Source organism: Antennarius striatus, chromosome 1 (assembly GCF_040054535.1).
Source record: "Antennarius striatus isolate MH-2024 chromosome 1, ASM4005453v1, whole genome shotgun sequence".
NCBI classification, from domain to species: Eukaryota; Metazoa; Chordata; class Actinopteri; order Lophiiformes; family Antennariidae; genus Antennarius; species Antennarius striatus.
Window position 1 is genome coordinate 2288164 of NC_090776.1, and position 23507 is coordinate 2311670.

The following is a 23507-nucleotide window of genomic DNA, read 5'->3' on the forward strand; positions in this document are numbered from 1 at the left end:
GCCTTGACGTCCTGTAGGAGGCGCTGTGACGCCAACGCCGCAGGTGACACTGGACGGCAGGTCAAGGGTCACCGTTCAGGGTTAGCCCCAGGGCAGACACGAGCGGCGGGTCCGGAGCGTATTTATTCCAGAAAGGTGAATGTGATTGTGACATCACGCACCACGGGACACGCCCCTTTTTGCTCCCAGTCCACCAATAAAAAATCAGGAACTCGTAGAGGTCGTGGAGGTCACCAGAGATCGGAGCCGATAGCTCCGCCTCCTCAAGTCCTCCTCCGTTGCTGATTATCGCTTCAATCTGCTCTGATTAGCTCGCTGCTGCCCGATCTTTAAGGGGGGGTGGGACGGGGGTGGGAGGGGGGGTCCGCCGGACCTTCAGCTCTTAATTACATTATCATACGGGTCCAACACTGCAGCTAACGTTAGCACATCCGCAGCTAGCGCCGCGCTCAGGTGGGGTTGAATTAGCCACCCCCTCGCCGTCGCCCCCCCCCCTGCTATAGCTGTTATCATCCATGTGAGGAGGGGGCGTGTGTGTGTGTGTGTGTATGGGGGGGGTTGTTTTACGGCTCCAGAGGTGGACGTGTTTTGTGCAGCTCCTGCAGAATCATCACAAGCCGCCCGATAAAGTCGTCTTTAGTGGCGCTGTCCCTCACTTTTATATCCTGGTGTGGAAAAACCAATACGCCTCCGCATCCCATAATTCATCCTGTGTCCATTTACAGACGCTCCGCTTTTATCTCCTCCTCCACATCCCTTTCTTATTTCTCTTCACCTCGGCGTTCTATTCTTCTTTACCTTTCCTCTGTTTTTTTGTCGTTTTGATGCCCCCTCTCTCTCCTCCCTCCATGCCAGCATCTTTGGTTGCCCTTGACGACGCACATCATGCCAAACGAATCATCCCATCAGCAGAGTGTTTGGGTTCACGTCCCGACCCCCCTGTGGGTGGCAAAAAGGTCCCATATTGACCGACTACTTCCTGTTTGCCAACATAACGCTGTTCCAAAAGATCAGCGCAAGTAGATTGACGCTAACAGACCAGCGCTAACAGACCAGCGCTAACAGACCAGCGCTAACAGACCAGCGCTAACAGACCAGCGCTAACAGACCAGCGCTAACAGACCAGCGCTAACAAACCAGCGCCAACAGACCAGCGCTAACAGACCAGCGCTAACGCTACTCCTGCTGCCCGCGACCAACAGGAAGTAGAGAGTCTCGCATTTATATCTCAGAGACAGGAAGTAGAGAGTCTGGCATTTCCTTCTTAGAGACAGGAAGTGGAGAGTCTGTTTCCACCTCAGAGACAGGAAGTTGCGTCTTGCATTTCCACATTAGAGACAGGAAGTAGAGTCTTGCATTTCCACATTAGAGACAGGAAGTAGAGAGTCCGCTTCCACCTTAGAGACAGGAAGTAGAGTCTTGCATTTCCACATTAGAGACAGGAAGTAGAGAGTCCGCTTCCACCATAGAGACAGGAAGTAGAGTCTTGCATTTCCACATTAGAGACAGGAAGTAGAGAGTCCGCTTCCACCTTAGAGACAGGAAGTAGAGTCTTGCATTTCCACCTTAGAGACAGGAAGTAGAGAATCTGGTGCTTCCACCATAGAGACAGGAAGTAGAGTCTTGCATTTCCCCCTTAGAGACAGGAAGTAGAGTCTTGCATTTCCATATTAGAGACAGGAAGTAGAGAGTCTGTTTCCACCATAGAGACAGGAAGTAGAGTCTTGCATTTCCCCCTTAGAGACAGGAAGTAGAGTCTTGCATTTCCACATTAGAGACAGGAAGTAGAGAGTCTGTTTCCACCATAGAGACAGGAAGTAGAGTCTTGCATTTCCACCTTAAAGACAGGAAGGAGAGCTTGTTTTCCTCCAGTTTTTCTGGAATGTGTTTGCTGAAGCTCTACTGTTTTGTCTCCGACTACTTCCTGATTCCTCTGTTCTTCTCCGAGGTCATGAAGTATTTCTAAACTCTTATCTTCTGGTGGAACCTGAGACGTGAACCAATGACATACCTCCAACAAGGTCTAGCCGCTCCCCAGGAGCGGTTCCTGATCCAGTCCCCCCTGGAATAGCGACTCAGCAGGGGGTCACGCAAACCAAGTCCGGGTCGGTCTGGGTGTCTTCCTGGTTTCACGAGTCTTTTCATTTGAGTTTTCTGTTCACCTTCAGGTTCAAGGATGCTGCAGGGACCCGGCGAGGGACTGAGCCCCACCTGAACCCTCGCCCCCCGTCCCCTGACCCTCAACCCTCAGTGCCGCAGTCCCATCATGCACCTGCTGTGCCGTGGGCGCCTGAAGCTGCTGGTGGCGTCCCTAACGGCCGTTGTCCTGCTCACCTGGTTCTACCTGCTGGCTGGAAACCTGGAGAGTGAGTACTGGTTCAGGGGCACGCCCACCCAGAGGGGAGGGGCTTAGAACAGAGTCTGTTCTACGTATATCAGCTCAACAATGTTCATAGAAATGCTATTATTTCATCTAGCGTTCATTAGCCTTGGATGCTAAGTCACTAGCCTTCTGCTGAAGGAGGAGGAGCCGGCCAGGTAACCTTTGACCTTTGCTGGTCCGCAGACGGCCGCTCCCTCCTCCTGGCGCCCTGTTTGGCCGACACGCCGGCGGCGCGAGTCCTTGAACGAGCCGTCCTGGAGTCGCGCGTTCGAGAGGTGGAGGAAGAGAACCGCCAGATCCGGTTGCAGCTCAGCCAATCGCACGGCACCGCTGGCCAGCCGGCAGACGGTAACTATGGCAACCAGCAGTGGGGAGCCTCGGCGGACACGGGCCCGGAAGACGGCGACAACACGGCAGAGGAGAAGAACAACCACACGGAGTGTCCGCGATCGCCAACCGTCCAGAAGTGTGAGGTCAGGGAACAGCTAGCGGCTGGCTAACACGCTAACATGGAAACATGAGTTCGCTAGCTCCTCCCACTGTTTACTCGGGCTGACACAAACCATTATTTTGATAGTCGACCAACGGCGACGTGCGGTGAGGCACCGACGTCGTCATGATCACGTGATCAGATTTACAAAAACATGAAGTAAAATGAGTAAAAACAACCTAAAATTGGTGACGATAAACGGAAAATAAGTTTATAATACACATCACTGGATAAATATTAGCATTTTATTTATTTATTCCATTTTCCATTTTATTCTTTCATGATGGAAGGCGAGGCCGTGCCTCACCTGCCTCCCCTTACCGCACGTCACTGTCGACGAATCACTGATTACTTTTAAATAGTTGCATCGTAGGCAGTATGCTACGTTTATGCTTACGAAAAATAACGACAGTTAAGATGATAGCAACAAACGGTTTTTTTATCTGTGTAGCATGGAAAGACACAAAAATAAATACTTCAGGTTTATTTTTTCAATTCTTTTTTCATTCCTTAATTTGTTTTTAGCGACAAACGTAGCAACAACGAGACGACTATTGAATTAGTTGTCGACGATTTAAATAGTCGAGGAAGTCGTGACATTTCCATCCCTTTCCTTCTTCAACCTCTTTGGAGTCTCCACCCCCGTCCCCACCTGACCCCACCCGACTATTAGCTCGTTGCTAAAGCTAACATATTGTGGGCAGGTCCCAAGAGAACCTTGAACCTGGTTTTTGACGGATCACCTTTCCCTCCACAGCTGATCCACGTCGCCTGTGTTTGTGCCGGTCACAGCGCCAGCAGAGACGTGGTCACGCTGGTCAAGTCGGTCCTGTTCCACAGGTGAGTCTGGACACGCCCACTCAGCGTGGAACCAATCGAATCACAGCAAACGCTCGGTTTCGTCCTGTTTGTTATTTTTAAAGACGTAAAGATGTTATTTTTTCCCATATTTGACCTCCAGTAAACTACTTCCTGGTTTACGGCGGGGTGGAGGGGGCGTGTCTTAAAATACACCTGATTTTTGACAATCCTTCAAACTGTCAATGGATTTTAAAAATAAAACTATTTGACGTCCTGCTCGGGTTTATTTTTGTCTTAGATTAAAAAACTGTTGCTGTCAGGTTTCATCAATGTTTTTTTTTTTTTGTAGAACTTTATTGACAATAACAAGCAGCTGTTTATCACCGATCAATCACGATATCCTGAAAAGTAAAACGTTTGGCAGATGATTCAAATTCAAGCCTCCAGTCGTTTCCTTTTTATCAACAAGCGAAAAAAAGGTCTGAGCTGTCTTGATTACTCTGATCATCAATCAATATGTCAAAATCAAACGAATTGATGAATTAAATTCTAATTATAGCATCAGAATTCTTCAGTTTGGGAAGATTTTCTGTCCTGTGTGGAAATAAATGCAGATTCTGATGGTTCTGAACTTGAAATCGCTTGAAGACGGTTTTGATTGTGAGCGGATAATCAATAATGTCAGGGATATTGATCGTCTTGGTCCTCAGGAGGAACCCACTCCACTTCCACTTCATAACCGACACGGTGGCCAGTCGGATCCTCGGTTCTCTGTTCCGCTCCTGGATGGTTCCGTCGGTCCAGGTCAGCTTCTACGACGCAGACGAGCTGAAGGTGAGCAAGAAAACACACACGCACACACACACACACACACACACACACACACACACACACACACACACACACACACACACACACACACACACACACACACACACACACACACACACACACACAAGCACACACACACACGCACACACAGACTAGCCGTTAATAACCAATAATAATTGATCAGTAGATCAGATATTGGCTCTTCTGGTTAAGCAGCTGTCCAGGAGTCGCCTTTTGGATTTGTCTCAGTTATGATGATGATGATGATGATGATGATGATGAAGATGATGATGATGATGATGAAGATGATCAGGATGTTGGATCATTTAAAAGTCGTTTCTGGTTGTTTAAGAGAATAAAACTGTTTGATGCAGAAATCCTGCAAATGGAACCAAAAAAGTGCTGCGTCTTCAGAAAACACACACAGACACACACACACACGCACACACGCGCACACACACACACACACACACACACACACACACACACACACACACACACACACACACACCAGATTAGACGTCAGCTGGTGCTTGAACTTCTCTGCAAAGTTAACTTTAAGTGCTAACGCTGATGAATGAGTTCTGAGAGTGTTTGTGTGTGTGTGTGTGTGTGTGTGTGTGTGTGTGTATGTACACTACACTTAGCTTCATGCTACTGACACCTGTTCTCCTGTGCTTTCAGTCCGAGGTGTCGTGGATCCCCAACAAGCATTACTCAGGTATTTACGGCTTGATGAAGCTGACCCTAACCAAAGCTCTGCCCTCAGACCTGTCAAAGGTCATCGTCCTGGATACCGACATCACCTTCGCCACCGACATCGCCGAGCTCTGGGGCATCTTCAGGAAGTTCACAGGTGAGACGCGGTTCTAGATCTTTCCTTTGCTGACCTATGAACTCGTTTTTGAGGTCATTTCTTTTGCCTGACCGCCTGCAGACAAGCAGGTGATCGGTCTGGTGGAGAACCAGAGCGACTGGTACCTGGGGAACCTGTGGAAGAACCACAAACCCTGGCCCGCCCTGGGGCGGGGCTTCAACACAGGTAACGTTGGCGGAGTTTCAAAGAGGCGTGACGCGTAATGGCGCCGAGACATTTTCATGTATGTCTTGTTCTCTCCTGCAGGCGTCATCCTTCTCTACCTGGAGCGCCTGCGGCGGATTGGTTGGGAGCAGATGTGGCGGCTAACGGCAGAGCGGGAGCTAATGAGCATGCTCAGTACATCTCTGGCTGATCAGGTAAGGAATGTTTCCTGTCTGCTAGAATGCATCAGTCCAGACATTCAGTACACCTGTCAGGGGTCACCAACCTGAACTAGCAGCTTAACATCTCAGAATAGCAACCTAGCATCTCAGAAAAGTGACCTAGCATCTCAAAATAGCGACGTAGCACTTCTTAATTATGAGTTGCACCTCAGAATAGCGACCTAGCATGTCAGAATTTATTTGTGGGCATCCGTCAGTCTTCTAGTGTTTTCAAGGCTTTTTTTTGCCAGAGTTGTAGATCCTTTGAGAGCCGGGGGGGCCTCCATTGTTCAAAAACATGTCAGAATAGAAGCTAAAGTCTGGTTGCCAGGAAACCAGCATCAGATCTGGCTCGTCTAGCTGTCGCCGTGGTGATGCCTTCAGGAGCTGCTGCTTCCGGTGATGCTCATGCTGTCTTCTGTCTGTCCACCCTGTGCAGGACATCTTCAACGCCTTCATAAAGCAGAACCCGGTCCTGGTGCACCAGCTGCCCTGCTTCTGGAACGTCCAGCTGTCGGACCACACTCGCTCCGAGCAGTGCTACACCGAGGTGTCCGACCTGAAGGTACGCCCACCGATCGATCGATCAATAACCAGAGACATGCTGTTCAAAGGAGAGGATGTTCTACAATCACCTCCTGCTGTGTTCTCAGGTCATCCACTGGAACTCCCCCAAGAAGCTCCGTGTGAAGAACAAACACGTGGAGTTCTTCAGGAACCTCTACCTGACCTTCCTGGAGTATGACGGGAACCTGCTGAGGCGGGAACTGTTTGGCTGCCCGAGTCCGGCCAGTCCAGAGAGCGTCAAGGTGAGCCAGATAGGATCTTCAGCAAGTTCTGGTTCCATGGGGGCTGAAGCCAAGAACTTCTAGAGGTGAACAATTGATAAATGGATCATTTTAAACGCAACCATACAAAGAAAAACACCTACCTGACAGAAGACCTCAAAAAGAGTCTCCCACGGGTCACAAAGCCAATTGACCTTCTTATAGAGCTGAAACCTGGACTGAGGAGGAGGAACCTTTGGGTTTTCTTACCCTACAGAACTCAGATTGGGTTTTAAAAGGACGCGTCTTGTCTCCTCAGCTGCAGGAAGCTCTGGAGGAACTGGACGAGGACGACCAGTGCTACGACTTCAGGCGAGAGCGAATCACGGTTCACAGAGTTCACCTGTACTTCCTGCAGTACGAGTACACGGCCAGCGAAGACGACACCGACATCACGCTGGTGGCCCAGCTGTCCATGGACAGGTAACGCACGTCCTCATCAATCCGAACTATTTATTCGTTAAACATGCATATAACTGGACGTATGACCGCGTCCGCCTGCAGGCTGCAGATGCTGGAAGCCATCTGTAAGCACTGGGAGGGTCCCATCAGCCTGGCGCTTTACATGTCCGATGCGGAAGCTCAGCAGTTTTTGCGCTACGCTCAGGCCTCCGAGGTCCTCAGGAGCCGCAAGAACATCGGCTACCACATCGTCTACAGGGAGGGGCAGTTCTACCCCGTCAACCTGGTGAGGAACGTGGCCCTGAAGAACACCAACACCCCGTACGTCTTCCTGACCGACGTGGACTTCCTGCCGATGTATGGTCTCTATGATTACCTAAGGTGAGGCCGACCCGCGAGAGAACAAAGTCAGTTTTGAGTTACATTGTTCTTGATCATACGTCAGTTTTCCAAAAAATACACGGAAAAGTAAAAGGCAAGTTTACGTTATTTTACTCAACTTTACTCAATGTTTGTCCATCATGAATATCGGAATCTTAAAATCACTAGTAAATCATTAAAAGCACATAATATCATGTTATTGTACAATAAATCAGAATAGAAACATGTAATATATTAGCCTGTAGCAACCCCCGTGACCCACAATGAGGAAGAAGCAGCTGAGGACAAACCGAAGATGTTTTTTTTGTACTATATTAAAAAACAATATTTAATTGTTTGCCAGCTTAAAATAGACTCATACTAAACAATTACAACTGAAAATGCATTTATAAATATCAGCACAGAACTGGGAATGGTTACCAACAGCTTAGCCTCGAGACGAGTTAATTCAATTTACATCATTTTTCAACTTACATCGAACAGATTAACATAAGCCGAGGTTTACCAGTATTGATATCATCCATCTAAAATACTCACAATCCTGTTATTAAAAAACTAAGACTTAATGTAATGTGATTTTTGAGTTGTGTGATATGATTTTTAGGTGTTCAGTTCTACTTGTTACCACAAGGGAGGGCTGCTCAGAGTACGTTGTCATGTTTCCTCCCCCAGGAAGGCGGTGGTGCAGCTAGAAATGGCTCATACCAAGAAGGCCCTGGTGGTTCCTGCCTTTGAGACTCTTCGTTACCGTCTGTCCTTCCCCAAATCCAAAGCTGAGCTGCTCTCCATGCTGGACATGGGAACTCTCTACACCTTCAGGTACCCCAACAGGCAACTCTTTGTGTCCGCAAAGTGTTGACATGGATTGGGAAGTGACAACGCCCCTCTTCCTCTCCAGGTATCATGTGTGGCCTAAAGGTCACGCTCCTACCGACTATGCCAAATGGCGAACAGCCACCACACCTTATAAGGTTGAGTGGGAGGCGGACTTTGAGCCGTACGTTGTGGTGAGACGAGATTGCCCCGAGTACGACCAACGCTTCGTGGGCTTCGGCTGGAACAAGGTGTCCCACATCATGGAGCTGGATGCACAGGTTTGTCTTAAGATGCTGCTGGACCTTCCACTGACCACGCCTCTTTTTGGAGGTTCCTGTTGGCTTCTTTTGGTCTCGCTTGTCTGTACCAGTTGTTTTTCCATGTCTTTCCAGGAGTACGACCTGATGGTCCTCCCCAATGCTTTCATGATCCACATGCCCCACGCACCCAGCTTCGACATCTCCAAGTTCCGCTCCAGTTCCAGTTACCGCAACTGTCTAAACACCTTGAAGGACGAGTTCCACCAGGACCTGTCCAGGAAGTATGGCTCGGCTGCCCTCAAGTACCTCACAGCACAGAGGAACATCTAACGGACAGAACCACAGGGGGTCACGAGCCCGTCAGCCATGAAGCGACAGAACGGTAAAGCTTTACAACCCTTGTGGACTCGGGGCACCTTTGCGGTCGTTCTCCAGTTGATCTGCCTCAAGGGGCACACGGTCCGGAGATGGGACAGAGGATTTGCCGAGGGGGTCGACTGATGGGACTAGCTTTAAGAACAGGAATTCATATTCTTACAACTTGCTCTGACAATCAGGGCTTTTTCCAGAGGACTTGTTCCAAAGCAGTCCGTCCACGGGGACGCCTGGACTTGTTCGAACTAGATTTGTAAGGCCAGTCGAACTGGAGAAAGCTTCAAGCCTTATCACTTTCCATAGTATTTACGAAGATATTTAATATTTTCTTCTTTTTCAGTGTGAATCAGAACCAATGAAGAAAGATTTGCAATGTTTTAATGACTGAATAATTAGTTTATTTTATTTTATTTTCCTTTCTATATTTTCTGACCTCTTCAAACGCGATCACGTCCCAGTTCACTTCAGGGATGTTCTTTGTCGGTATACGTGGGTGTATGATCATCATACGACTCGTTTTCTACGCTCTGATTGTCGCATGTTCGCACCATGTTGTTTACGTCATTTATTTCTCATCATTTGTCCCTTTGAGAGGAAAAGGTTTCTGTAAAGAGGCGTGAAGAAGCCAATCACGTAATAACAGACATTTATAAATTTGTGATAATTAGGGGTTAGGATTAGGGATCATGAGTTAGGGTTGGAATGAGGATTGGGGTTAGGGTAGGAGTTAGCATTAGGGCTTAGCATTAGGGTTGGGGTAAGGGTTTGGGGCTAGGGGTTAGCTTTAGAGTTTAGCGTTAGGGGTTAACATTAGGGTTAGGGGTTAGCATTTGGGTTAGGGGTTAGGGTTAGGAGTTAGCATTAGGGTTTGGGTTAGGGTTACGGGTTAGCATTAGGGTTAGGGGTTGGTATTAGGATTAGAGTTAGCATTAGGGTTTGGGTCAGGGTTAAGGGTTAGGGGTTAGCATTAGGGTTTGGGTCAGGGTCATGGGTTAGCATTAGGGTTGGGTTTAGGGTTAGCATTACTGGTCTATTACATTTCAAGAAGGGGCAAATTTATGACAGTATCAGCTGTTTTTACGTTATTGGCTGTTATTACCTTATTGGCTTTATCAAGGCGGGACCAGTGATCGGGACCAACCTGTTGCCAGCTAGTGCTGAAGGCTAGCGCTGAAGGCTAGCAGCTTGTCTGTATTTCTATTTTCATGTCTGAATCACTGGATATTGTGCCATCTACTGTACGACTGCGGTCACATTCATTGTTGGTAGTTTAGTTTTGTTCTTCTCTTTGCGTCTGACTGTCCCAGGGTCCTTTTCTGATTGGTTTTCTGGTTTGAGGTATCAACGCCAGGTCACTTCCTGTTCCTCTTTCTCGTCATGTGAAACCTGCGGAGCGACAGAGGAACTGATGGAAACGGGAAAGATAATAACTTAAAATTCAAGAAATTTATATAAATACGCAGTCATACCCTAAATCTACCAAAGGAGGTTTGATTTGATTGTTATGCTAACAGGCTAATTCCCGCCAATCAGGTTGGTTCAGATCTGGGAACTGGATCTTCAAAAGGAGTTCCAGAAGCATTTCATTGATATTTTTATTAGTATTTTAAAAAGTAAAGGCCGCAGATGGCGACTCATCTACCAGGAAACAGGAAGTTGTTGTAACTCAGACACACAATATCTAAATTTCATGTTCACTTTTGAATTTTTCACGTTTGGGTATTTTTTGCCCTTTGCTTCCCATCTTTGTTGTGATCCGGTTTTAATTTGGCCAAAATTTGGATTGCATCTGGTTTGGATGTCCACAGAGCTATGGCTGGAACCGGATTGGTTCCCGACGGACCCCGCCCCCACACCTCCATTGACTCGTCGTTGATCGTGGTTCATGCTAGTGCCTTTGCTGTATCGTGAAACTGGATATTGATTGTACTGTTGTGACGACAGGGCCTGGGGATAGTCAGGCATTCTATTTATTATTGTTGACTCAAATCAATCATATTTTTCTATGTAAGTGCTTTAAATAAATTTTGCCCTTTTTAAAAATTACTCTTTTGAATTTTATTTATCAAGAGTTTAAATTTGTGTTATTTTGGGTCTTAAATTGCCACCCCCTGAGGGCTTACATCACATCCCGACTTATTAAAAGTTAAAATATTCCTCAGGTTGGGTGGTTTAAGCCCGAGTGAATCCTCCATGTGTGTAATTGGTCTAATGAAAACCGCCGGTTCAAACCGTTTTATTCTGGATCGGGTCCCTCGCGGCCTTGGAGCCCCCGTTTAAATGCAAATGACTAGAAATGAACTCCTGCAGAGTTCAGTCACCAACGAAGAAAAGAAGGCAGCGTGAACAGTGGAATATGCCTGACTTAACCTTCACGCACACACACACACACACACACACACACACACACACTGGCTATTGAATTTCTTCCCGTTAGCACGTTAGCTTTCTGATCGTCGATGGCGGAGCATTAAAAATGGTGGACTAGGTGGGGGGTGGGGTTATACAGAGGATGCTTTTCCCTGATTGGGTAGAAGCACTTGGAGGCGTGGTCTTCATTGCTTATCAGTTACTGATTAACGGGTCGATTTAATGTTTACCTAGCAACAAATTCAGACTAGATTTTTAAATCCAGGATTTTAAGTTAAATTTAAAAATTAATTTAAAAAAAAAACTTTCTTTTAAAAACCACTGGAAGGGGCGTGGCCTAAAAGCCTTCTACACCTCCATTGCAAATCACTCGTTTCTTTTTATTTCCTTGGTCTGAATTGAAGATAAAATCAAGAAGAGAACAAGAACAAGTCGGGGTTTTTTTTTTTTTTTTTAGTTTGTTCATTGTCAGATAATAAAATCTCACCTTGGCAGCAGTTCTTCCTCGTCTTCCTCGTCTTCCTCCTCCTCCTCTGCTGCAGAGCTCGGATCAAATGTCGTGTTTTTCCCAACTCATTCCGGACGTGACCGATCTTTTCCCGACACCGTGCAAAAACAATTGTTCCGGTCAGATTCCAGGTGTGAGGACAGATAGAGTATGTTATAGTGTGTGTGTGTGTGTGTGTGTGTGTGTGTGTGTGTGTGTGTGTGTAGGTACACACACGTGTTTCCAGGGGGGTGGGTCGTCCAGCGCTCAAAGCGTGGAGTTTTAAATTGATGAAGTCATTTATATTCACGCCGCCGTTTCTATTCATCCGTCAGCGGACGAATAAACTGCTGACAGCGGCGTCTCTGAACACGTGTGTGTGTGTGTGTGTTGTGTGTGTGTGTGTGTGTGTGTGTGTGTGTGTGTGTGTGTGGATTGAACAAGTTTGATGGATGGATTCGACTCTTGAGGTCAGAGCGATGCCCGACATCGCCGTGACGACTGAGCGCCAACGCGTCGGTGACACGCCCACCTGCGTGTGAGTGGGCGTGTCCAGAGTGAATGATGCTGCCATTGGTTGGTTAGAGCTCATGCGTGTTGATGTGTCCTCAGATCGGAGGTCAAAAGGTCATAATGCGTGACTCTAAGATCATCACTACGACAGCAACATGATCCTGGCCACGCCCTGTGGGCGGGTTCATATCCCAAACGCCATATTTGGGATGTTCTTTTGAACCCTCATAGAAAAGTTGTCCCGCCTTCAGTGGCGTCTTGTTAAATAGAAGTGACAGGAAGTGGTCGCAATCCGTCTTGTTCTTCAAAAATAAGAGCGTACGATTGGAGGATGACGTCAACCCTCCCCCCCAACCCCGACCCCCCCATGTCTAAAGGCTCAATAACCGCCTCTTCCTCTTCACTCGCCTCCTCTCCGCCCGTTTTCTGCCTGTCATCTCAGATTAATGGCGTGCAGAGAAGTGCAGGGGAGGGATGTTCTGCGCAGCGCATCACAGTTAATCTCAGCGGCGGCGTGTTGTCAGCACATCCGATACGTGGCGATTTCCCCAGGGGTGGTGTGGGGTCTCTATTCTCTGTGCTCACACGGTTAGCGTGAGGAAGAAAGAGCTTCGTGCTGAAACGCAAAAAATAAAACAGTGAAGAAGTCAGACAGGGAAGTCTGGGTCCATTTGAAGAACGAGCGCCGTGGCTGAAGCGATAGCTAACGTTAGCCGCTCGTTCCGAGATAACATCGGAAAATCCCACCCAAGTAAATCCCAAGTAAAAGTGATTTAAGGAACTTTTTGAATATTAAAATTTTAGTCACCAGGGAGAAAATCCAGAAAGAACTTCCTTCCGCGAACTAAAGTAGTGCCCCGAGATACGAGCTGTCCATATTTTCGTTCGACATACGAGGGAAAATCTGAGATAAGTTGTGCTTCAGCTGAGACCGCATCTCGTTCTTTACCTCGTGTTGGTGGATGGATACGACATCAGTGAGGCCGCATCTCGTTCTTTACCTCGTGTTGGCGGATGGATACGACATCAGTGAGACCGCATCTCGTTCTTTACCTCGTGTTGGCGGATGGATACGACATCAGTGAGACCGTATCTCGTTCTTTACCTCGTGTTGGCGGATGGATACGACATCAGTGAGACCGCATCTCGAAGACTGGAACAAATTAAAATGATTTCAGTTTTCTTAAGTGGGGGAAACGTTTGACTTCTACTCTGGGTTCTATTTGTAGACGGAGTCCAGAGATCTCTGACTTTACCTACGATTCACATCAATAATTACTTCTTCTGGAACATCAGCACGTGTCTTAGACTCATTAATCTACTTTTAATCATCATTGTCCTCTGGTTGTGATCAATCCCTCTCTGATAATCGGTTTCGTACGAATCCTTTAAAGCAGCTGTAATTAAACCACTTCTTAAAATAGTCGAACGTTGACCCCGCCAGCGATCGCCCGATATCCAACGAGATCGTTACCAGGAAGTGGAAGAAAATCCGACAATGAAAAGTCTTTAAAAGCAAAAAAAAAAGTAAAAGTTTTGGTGAAGGTACGTTTGATTTTTTTCATCGGACGCCTTACGAGCAGCCCGAAAAGGGAAATCAATTACGTGGTTGGAGAGCGGCAGAAAGTATTAATAATGAAACGCATCTGCGTAATAATGAAGAGACGACAATCACTGTCAGGCCTGGGAATGGATTCCATTGGCGTTTCATTGTCGCGGCGACGCTGAGCGACACAGTTCACGGGAGCGGATTCATCCGTTAATCTGCTTCCGCCGGCGTCCTGCGTGGCTTTCTTCTTCTTCTTCTTCTTCTCCTATTGTGTTTGACGCGCGTCTCGTTTCTTCGTCTTCCTCGCCGAGTGACACCTCTCCATTTTTAATCAAAAGATCCGGCGTCGTGTCGCGCGTCAATCCGGCCACAAAGCTTCTCCGGCGCTGTGATTGAATTATTTTGTCAGTTTTCTTCCCCCATCACAGAGAACGCGTCCCATCGTGAGGAAATAGACCCTAAAGGGAGGGCGGCGGAAGAATGGCGCCGTCGTGCGACCGCCGCCGCCGCCTTTTTGAGGACTTTTTAAATAGATTTTGAGGATGAATCAGATGTCAGAAAAAGTTCTATTCAAAAGCTGGAGGAGAGGATATGTGATGAATGGCGTGAAGTCACATGACCTGCTGGTGCAGCGGGGAGGAGGGGGTGTGGCCTAAACGGCGAGGCACGCGTCGGATAGAAAAGCTGAGGTGTTTGGAGACGTGGTGGAAATGTTGCTGGAAGCTGTATGGACATATGTGTGTGTGTGTGTGTGTGTGTGTGTGTGTGTGTGTGTGTGTGTGTGTGTGTGTGTGTGTGTGTGTAAAACTGCTTACCTCATCAGCTTGATGAGCCCACCGTGACCTCATCTACTCGCCGTCACCTGCTGACACGCGCAGGAAAAAGGGATTCTATGTGTGTGTGTGTATACGTGTGTGTGTGTGTGTATACGTGTGTGTGTGTGTGTGTGTGTGTCCTTAGGTTTATCTTGTGATTTCCTGGTTCTGATGATAACAGCTTGCAGTCAGCAGAAACCCAGAAACGTTTCTGCCCTTTCCTCCCGCTAGTGGCGGCGGCGGCGGCGGCGGCGGCGGCGGCGGCGTCTTCATCCCAGCTCTAATTAAACTCCATTAAAAACAAATTTCATCGCAGCTGTTCTGAAATATGATTTAAAGTGAAAACACACGACTTAGCTCAAAACTTGCTGGCTAATATAGACTAGCCTGAAAGCTAAGCGGTTTGTTTGCTAACTTTTTTGGCGGGAAGATTCTGCCTCAACCTGTACAGGTCTGTCTCAGCCCTTACAGGCTCCGCCTCCAAATTGGAGGTGGGACAGACCTGTACAGGCCCCGCCTCCAAACTGGAGGTGGGACGGTCCCGTACAGGCCCCGCCTCCAACCTGGAGGTGGGTCGGACCTCCAGGTTGGTGGCGCTGGGATTGGTCTGCAAGAGCTGGATGTGATTCCTAACAGTTTGCTTTCTAACCCTGAAAGCCAACGCCGCCGTTTCTTATTTAGCGCTAACTGCTAATTGCTAACTTCTGGTTTCATCTTCCTCCTCTTCCTCCTTTCTTCACGTCTTTGTCGGTTTCAGTTTTTAGTCGGTCGGGCGGCGACGCCCAGCCGACTGTATTTATAGATTGGCCTGTCGGAGGACGAGCCCAGAGCCAAAGGGGGTTAATGATGCGCTACAAATGGGACTCATCCAAAACTCATTGTGCGACACACACGACATACACACACACACACACACACACACACGGCCCTATTAACCTGCATACACACCAGAGACAACATGTTGATGGTGGGCTTTTTATTGGCTGAAAGCTTCTGCGATCAACAGGATGCAGACAGCAACGCGACACGGCGATATCAAGCCTTTATGGACGTTTATATCGTGGATCATCTGCTCCTGAATGATTCATTCTTCTTTGGCCGCTACTGAACTGACTCGGTGTGTCCACATAAATCTTGCGGTCAGATGTTTAATGACTCCTTCAGGCAACAGAAAACCATTAAAGGTGTTGAGGTTTTCCATCTCCAGGGTTTTTCTATCTTCTACCTGCTGCTGCAGGATCTTCATCACGCCAGACTCCGCCTACATCAGGAAGCTGCTTTTTACCCCCCGACAAAACAAAACTAGGTTTATGTCGGCTTGTGTCGTTTGCAGTTGCGTCGTTCTTGATTGTAGGAATAAACCTCCCGCAGTTTGGCTGCCATGGCGACTGAAGGTGTTTATTTAGTTGTCAGGTAAATCGTCCCGTGGGCGGGGCCGGTGTCACCCAACCTGACTGACATATTCCAGATTGGCGCTGATTTGAAATCCTGCGTTGAGGCTGTTTTTATGACTTGTCATACAAATTGAAGCTTGTTTTCAAGTTGTGACAGCTGAGACCCCGTCAAAATAAAAGACGGCATAAATAACGGTGTCGTTTCCCCACCAACTCTCTTAATTCTCCTCCCACAGGGAGCACAGATTCCGTAATTACCCTTCCTGATTCACCGAGAACATCCTATAATTGGCGCTCTGAGTCCCATTGTTGGTATAAAGTGAGCAGATTTAAACCTGGGTGGGTTCTGAGGCTCCGCCGTCGGATCAGTCGTCTCTTACATCAGTAAAAATATCCATCTTTTACACCTGATCTGGTTCCCGAAAGCATGTCTAACGTGATTTTAAAAAAAGCGTGTAGGTGAAGCCTGTGCTTCATCGTCGGAGGAAGACGATGGGAAGGAGGGTAAAGCCAGTCAGGCTCATGTCAATCACCTTCAGATTCTAAACCAATCCGTAATGGAGCTCTGTCAGCAGGAGCTGAGCTCTAACACCACTGCTTCAGGTCCATCTCACAGACAGGATATAATGGAACATTTCATTTTTTCCCCTTAATTTGATTCAAAAAGTTAGACTTTCATACAACACAACCTTTCCTACATCTTTTATTTCTGATTTGCGGATCGAAATATTTCAAGACGTCTGTTTTAATTTAAATAATTACGTCTTACAGCTCATGAAAATCAGAGTCTGCTACCTCAAACTGTCAGAATATTTCACAAGATCAGTCAAAATAGGAGATCTAAAATATGAAAAAATCGCATTTTTGAGACGTATCTTCATTTATGGACTCAAAATATAGTCGGGCTATTTTTAAGCCAGATGATGGTTCTTCTTCGTCCGTTGGCTTTGGAGGAACAACATGGACTCCAGGATACCCTGCAGCTTCTACAGGATATCCTGGAGTCTGCACAGTACATCACCAGGATGGTGCTGCCATCCTTGGAGGGGATCTATACCTGTTGGCGTCATGGATCCCCAAATAATCACAGGTTGTGGACGCTTCACTTGGGACTTCAAGCAGCTGGGGTTCCTGGATCCATCCTCTCATCCTTCAGATTCTATGACTTGGATTTCCAAAGGAAATGCACACAACGCACCTTCACCTGAAAGGGGACTTTGGACCGCTGATGAATGGTCCAGTCTTCTCCTGATCCCAAGTGAGACGCTTCTGACATTGCCTCTGGTTCAGGAGTGGCTTAACACCAGGAACACAACACTTGCAGTCCATTTCCTGGACTAGTCTTTATAGGGAGGGCTCTTGATGCTCCGCCTCCGACCTCAGTCCACTCCTTGTAAAGTTCCACCAAGTTCTTAAATCGGAATTGCTCGACACTCTCAAGGCGCCACACTTCGCTCTTCCAGTCAACTCTCCATGTTGAACAGACAAACCAGACTCTGTTACAGGTCTAGAGAAGCGATGAAGACTCCAACAAGACTGAAGGACCCTGAGGGTCGTTCATGTCTCAGAAACAACACCAGCAAGAATCCTGTAGAGTTTAAGGTCCAGCCAGGATTGAATAAGTGTTCAGGGCTTGACAGGATCTAGTAGTGTCTACCAAGACACCCGTCAAAGCTTTAGAGACCACACCAGACCATCGAGGTGCTGCTTCCTGGTGGATCTACTGGAAAATCCACCTGGAATGCATCCTGTACCAATTTCAGATGCACTCTGTCCAAATCGGCGCCTGAATTTGGATGCAGCTACTATCCTCCTCACCCAAAACATTGAGAGATGAAATGTCATCAAGCAAAGAACCAAAGCTGAATCAGCAGCCTCTGAGGAAGAGGAGGAGGAGGAAGGTGACGGGAGCAGAGGACGGGAAACTGCTGCGTCTTAGTTTTGATAACAAGCCAACCCGTCATCTTGGGACCTTGGCAGTTGGAGTACTGCGTGGCGTTGCTGCGTCGTCTTCCTGCCTTTGCCTCCGTTGGACCAGTGGGCGGAGTTGCTCATCCATCTTCTTCTGCTCCAGGGGGTGCGGTTCACCTCCGGGGGGGGGGGGGGGGACTTTGCTGATTCGGGGCAATCCGGGCAGAGATGCCGTTTGGGATGCAGCCCGAATCGAGTCCGGGATGCAACACGACCGGTCAGCGAGAGCGCCTGAAGTCTCCATCGCAGGAAACAAATGGGTGCGTTCGATTCATGAATCAACCAAAGTCGTCTCTGTTTGTCGTAAGAAAAAAAAGTTCCATCTTTTTAAGGAAGCAAACAAAATAAAAGTCTTAGAATTCCCACAGAGACGAGTTCATAAAGTCGGGTTCATCACTTTTTCTACTTCTGCCTCGGAAACCGTCTCAAAATAAATCACTATTGCAGAAGGAATTCTCTCGTAACTATGGAAACAGATATAGGAAATAATAAAGTTTCTCCAGAGCAACAACTGTTTGTAGAAAGATTTGTGAGCTCCTGAAACACGATGAGCAGACAAAGCCCTTCATCCTCCTCCTCTTCCTCCTAAACAATGGAATTAATTCAAGAAATCAAACTAACTGAACGTATCTAGAGATAAATTTATCATTTTGGGCTCCTTAAGCTCCGCCCCCAGCGAGGGAAGAGCTTCAAACCAAGTGGAAAATCCATCATCCTGAGATGTTTTTTGCCTTCAAAAGTTTGACGTTTGATGTTATTTTTCTCGACACGCAGCTTTTGATCCGTGTCAAGGTGAGAATTTCTGTCGCACAAAGCTTTTCTCTTTACATTCGCTGATGTTAAGCGCGTTCAGGGTCGCCGTTGCTGCAGAAGAACCAAAGATGTTGGGGAGCGACTGACCTTCACTCCCATCAATCCTCTGCAGAAAGCTGTTGGAGCTGCTTCACATTTTTCTCCTGCAGTAACTCTGATTTGTCTCCTACTGATGAAAAGCATCGTGCGTAAAGCATACGCTGCTGTTATTCCTGCATGTTTAATGCGCCGAGTGAAACTCTTTGATAATCACATTATGGAGTCACGGCGTTAATTAAAAGTGACCTTTTGGAGGCAGCAATTAAAAGAGATGTTTTTTAACTCCTTTAAATCAAACACTGAGTTTAAAAGCCATTAAGTGGAGTCGATATTTGCGTTAATTAATGAGGTAAGGAGTTTAAAATTCAAAGATTTACAGCGGAGGTGTGAGTTTCTGAGCCGTAATTCAGCACCTGGATCAGAAGGCTCAGAAGCTAACGCGGCTAAGTGTCGCTCAGGAAGACACACACACACACACACAGTGGTGATGTCATCGTGATGACATCACCGACAGAAAAACGATCTGTTTGTGGTTTGGGTTAAGGATCGTTCAGAAACTGTTGGTTTGATGCACAATTACATTGTGGATGGAGGAGGAGGAGGAAGGGGAGGAGCCAGATGAAGGATGTGGGGCAGCTTTCATCATCATGATCTCCACCAGCTGTTCCCCCCCCTAAAAGGAGATGTTTCAGACAATCCGAAGGAACAGCCAGAGCAGACGGAACAGCCAGAGTAGCGGGAACAGCCAGAGGAGTTGATGCTGGAGAACGCAGCCGAGATCAACAAAGATGTGAGAACAGAGAATCACAGGAGAGAGGAGGTGTGTATGCAGTATTTATGTAGTCTCTATGTAGTGTGATTGTAGCCTTTATGTAGTCTATATGTAATCTCTATGGAGTGTCTATGAAGTGTGTATGTAGCATCTATATAGTCTCTGTAGTCTATCTAGTGTGTATGTAGTCTATGTAGTTGCTATGTAGTCTCTATGTAGTGTGTATGTAGTCTATGTAATTTCTATGTAGTCTCTATGTAGTGTGTATGTAGTCTCTATATACAGTAGTCTCTAAGTAGTGTGTATGTAGCCTCTATGTCAGTGGTGTCAAAGTCAAATACATGATGGGCTAAAAAAACAAATTTGCTGAAATGGTTCAGTTTTTATTAAAACATACAGTGGTACCTCTACTTACGAAATTTCTCAGCATGAAAATATTACCTCTACTTACGAAAATTTTTTTGACATACATAATGTAAAAACACAGTATCGGCTGATACTCGAATCTCCCACAGGTTCCTGAACGCAACATTCTCATAGCTGCTCTGCCATTGGCTATTACCTGTTACGTATTGTGTTTGGTTGATCTCTCCAAAGAATATGGCCGTAATGCATCTACAATCACCACGTTATTAAAACAAAAGGAAGTTTAAGGAGTTTAAGGCATCGTGTGGGTGGTTGGAGAAGTTCAGAAGGAGGACTGGAATTCACTCTGTTGTTCATGGTGGGGCAAGAGGGCATGAACCAAAGAGGGCAAAAAACAATGAGGACAGCAGTTAAAAGGTAAATGACCATCGTTATTATTCTTTATTCTATTCTTTGTTTTTTACGTTATGCACAACTCTCATTTATTGTGTAATAATCTAATCGTAACATGTATTTGTTACATGTTTTGATGCATTTTTATGCTTTATAAAACATTTATGTCAGAATTTTAGGGGGCTTGGAACGGATTAGGACATTTGCATGGAAAACGCGTCTCTACTTAGGTAATTTTCTACTTTAAGTAATTTTTTCCGGAACCAATTAATTTCGTAAGTAGAGGTACCACTGCACTGAAATGAACACAGTCTATTGAACCAAGATCTATCTCAGTGTATGTTATTTAATGATTAAATAAATAATGCAGTATTTTCTTATGGCTCTATCAGTAACTTCAAGGGGAAACCTTTTCTACAAAAAAGCGAAAAAGTAAATGTCCTTCAAAAACAAAATATGTTCCTTTATATCAAGATAAATGCATAAATGAAATTACATGCATTATAAACTCAAAATACATTATTGTGTACAAATTATTGCATGAACAATAACAATGTTGTGCTTGCACAATAATGCGTCATTGTGCAAAAAAAAATTTTTTTCTTAAAAATATTGTGCTGCTCTACGATCCTACCGATCAATACTTCCTTCAAGGAGACAACACATGTTGTAGAAACAAATGAAAAATTGAACTGACTTTAAAACTAGAAATACGTTACTGCTGTGTGACGCTCACTTGTCTGAGACTGAGCCTGATGTTTGATGGTGTCTCATCTTTTGTAAGTTGATCAATGGTCGGGGTCGGGCTTTGAGCAGAGGACGCCCTCAAGATGGAGTGAAGGTGTTAATCAGTCAGACGCTCCTGTGTGATGTTTTATTCAGCTCCATCAGAGAGAACAATTGTTCACGCAGGTTCTGTGCTACGAAACACAGAGTGTCCAAGCAGACTGGATGCGCAGCTGGGGCATTGTGTCGAGGATGGAACATGCAAACTCATCAGAAAACACGCAGGTTTACCTTTGAACTCTGACCCCCACCTTGCTTGAAACCCCCTGCTCTCCATTTTTGAGGAGGGGAGTAGCTAAATTCAACCTCCGCTCTGAGTTGGAATTAACAATGATTAACAATGAAACCAAAGTCCACTTGTTGCGCTGCAGTGACTTCCTCTACCGTTGCATTGTGGGGAATGTAGTGATAGTGTGTGCAAAACACCAGCGGGCGGATGCGGCTTGCGGGTCGGTTCTAATGGTAATTAAAAATCATCCGGCGGGCCATAAATAATGCGTCACGGGCCAGATCTCGCCCGTGGGCCTCGACTTTGACATATGTGCTCTATGTAGTGTCTATGTAGTGTATATGTAGCATCTATGTGGTCTCTATGTAGTTTCTATGTAGTGTGTATGTAGCCTCTATGTAGTCTCTATGTAATGTGTATGTAGTCTCTATGTAGTGTGTATGTATCTACACACACACACACGCACAAGTCAACACATCGCGGATCATTCTCTACAGATAAGGTGTATTCCTCGGTGGTTTCCTTCCACCGGCTCTCCGGCGGCGGCTCCTTCTTCCTCTTTGAGCTCTCTCTCTGTAAATCACATTAGAGCTCTAATCGGCAGCTCAGAGCAACGCAGCACCAGAGGCCATTAGCTCCTCCACTCTGAGAAGATCTGCTCCGTAACAACCAGACGTTACTGGAAATTAAGGCACCTGCCTTCCGGTCACAAGCGTCCCGCGTCAGGTTATCGCCATTTCCTGTTTGAGTCGGAATCGGAGGAAGAGGAAGGAGGAAGAGGAGGGAGGAAGAGGAGGGAGGTCGTATGGACGAAGACGAACAGCATCGGGTCGTAATTCCTCTCCGTTTCAGCCTCAGGAAATGGATCCTCTTTAACGGGATGAAGGAAAAACACTTAGATTTTTATTCACTTACGGAATTCTGTTCCAGCCGTCGCTTGTGGGCGGGCCTAACAGCACGAGCGACCAATCCTGAACAGTTTTTAATTCTAGAGGACTGAGATGAACCCAGGTTGTGGGGTTCAGACGTAGAGGGTGTGGTTTGGGGCGGAGAGGAGCAGAACATTGATCCTGTTTTTATCCAGATTCAGACTAAATCTGTTCATGTTTGATTCCTGCATCAAAAAAAAACACCTTTGAAGTAGATTAATATTTTAATCTAGTTCAAATAACAGCTGATATTTTAATATTTTCCTCTCAACATTTCAGTCGAAACAAACCGAAACGCGACGTAATCTGAATTAACTCCAGACTAAACTGTAGATAACCACTCAGTTCTGTCCTGGACTTTTTAAAAATTTTTTCCCGTGACGTACAAAAAGTGACGTATAATCGAGAACAACTTAATCCAAGTTAGTTTAATCTGGATCAGATTGATCTGGTTGGCGCTCTGATTTCGTTAGCATCCAGGCTACGTTTCAGTGCATCTCGGACAGGAAGGAGAAGTTAGCCGCTAACCTGGGTTTTTTTTTTTTTTTTAGGCGTGTCCAGAATTCAAAGGACGTTTGGTTCCTCCCCTCCTGTGGAGGAACATCAAACCCAAAGCCTCCTCTGATCCCAGCGGCGTGAGGACTTCAACAGGCGTGTTAAACCTGTAGACTTTCCTCTGAGCGTGTCGACGCGTGTTAACAGTGAAACCTTTCCTCCTTCCACGGGGAGAAAGAAGAGTTCAGGAGGAGAAGGAGCCTGCAGGAGCTCCAAGCAGGAGCAGATGGAGCTTTATCTGTCTTCACGGAACGGAAGCCGTTACTGGCAAATTTAATCTCCACAAAACGGCGGAAGATCAATTTGGATTCGGCCCCCGAGGAGAGCCGGGGGCCAGTGGAGGAGAACGTGGCTCCATTAACCTCCTGGCTCCTCATCAGATGAGGAGGACCAGTGAAGGTCTGATGTCAGGAACCTCATCAGACGAGGAGGTCAGCTTCAGTCCACCAGGAGGAGGAGGAAGTGGCTGCTGAAGCACTTCCTGTCACTGCAGAGCGACTTCCTGTCAGACGTGGAGACAAACACAAGCTCCCACCCCCACTCACGCCCCCCCCATCTCACCGGACAGAAATATCGTGCTGCCGATGCTAACGCACTAGCCCTATCAATGGGATTTTCCATATTATGTTAGCATTGAGCTAGCCGCCATTCGTTACTGGCGGACTTCGCGGAGTTAGTAACAACTCTAGTTCATATTAATATGTTTAATTAATATTAA

General features: G+C 46.6%; 1 protein-coding gene across 4 annotated transcripts in view; it reads left to right on the forward strand.

Moving 5' to 3' along the window:
* The window catches only part of large2 (LARGE xylosyl- and glucuronyltransferase 2), a 41277-nt gene extending 17877 nt beyond the window's left edge, over positions 1-23400 (forward strand). For 3 of the 4 annotated variants that reach the window (XM_068310402.1, XM_068310411.1, XM_068310420.1), the window contains 14 exons: positions 2169-2366; positions 2567-2856; positions 3631-3713; positions 4385-4508; positions 5190-5361; positions 5443-5547; positions 5629-5741; positions 6187-6312; positions 6401-6556; positions 6834-6997; positions 7079-7357; positions 8030-8176; positions 8256-8451; positions 8566-9605. In XM_068310402.1, coding sequence (XP_068166503.1) covers positions 2267-2366; positions 2567-2856; positions 3631-3713; positions 4385-4508; positions 5190-5361; positions 5443-5547; positions 5629-5741; positions 6187-6312; positions 6401-6556; positions 6834-6997; positions 7079-7357; positions 8030-8176; positions 8256-8451; positions 8566-8763 — 2253 coding nt within the window. In that variant the 5' untranslated portion in view covers positions 2169-2266 and the 3' untranslated portion in view covers positions 8764-9605. Of the gene's footprint in view, positions 1-2168; positions 2367-2566; positions 2857-3630; positions 3714-4384; positions 4509-5189; positions 5362-5442; positions 5548-5628; positions 5742-6186; positions 6313-6400; positions 6557-6833; positions 6998-7078; positions 7358-8029; positions 8177-8255; positions 8452-8565; positions 9606-22785 lie in introns of those variants that run through there. The other variant, XR_011035011.1, reaches the window with a different exon arrangement.
* Positions 23401-23507: the final 107 nt, after the last annotated feature.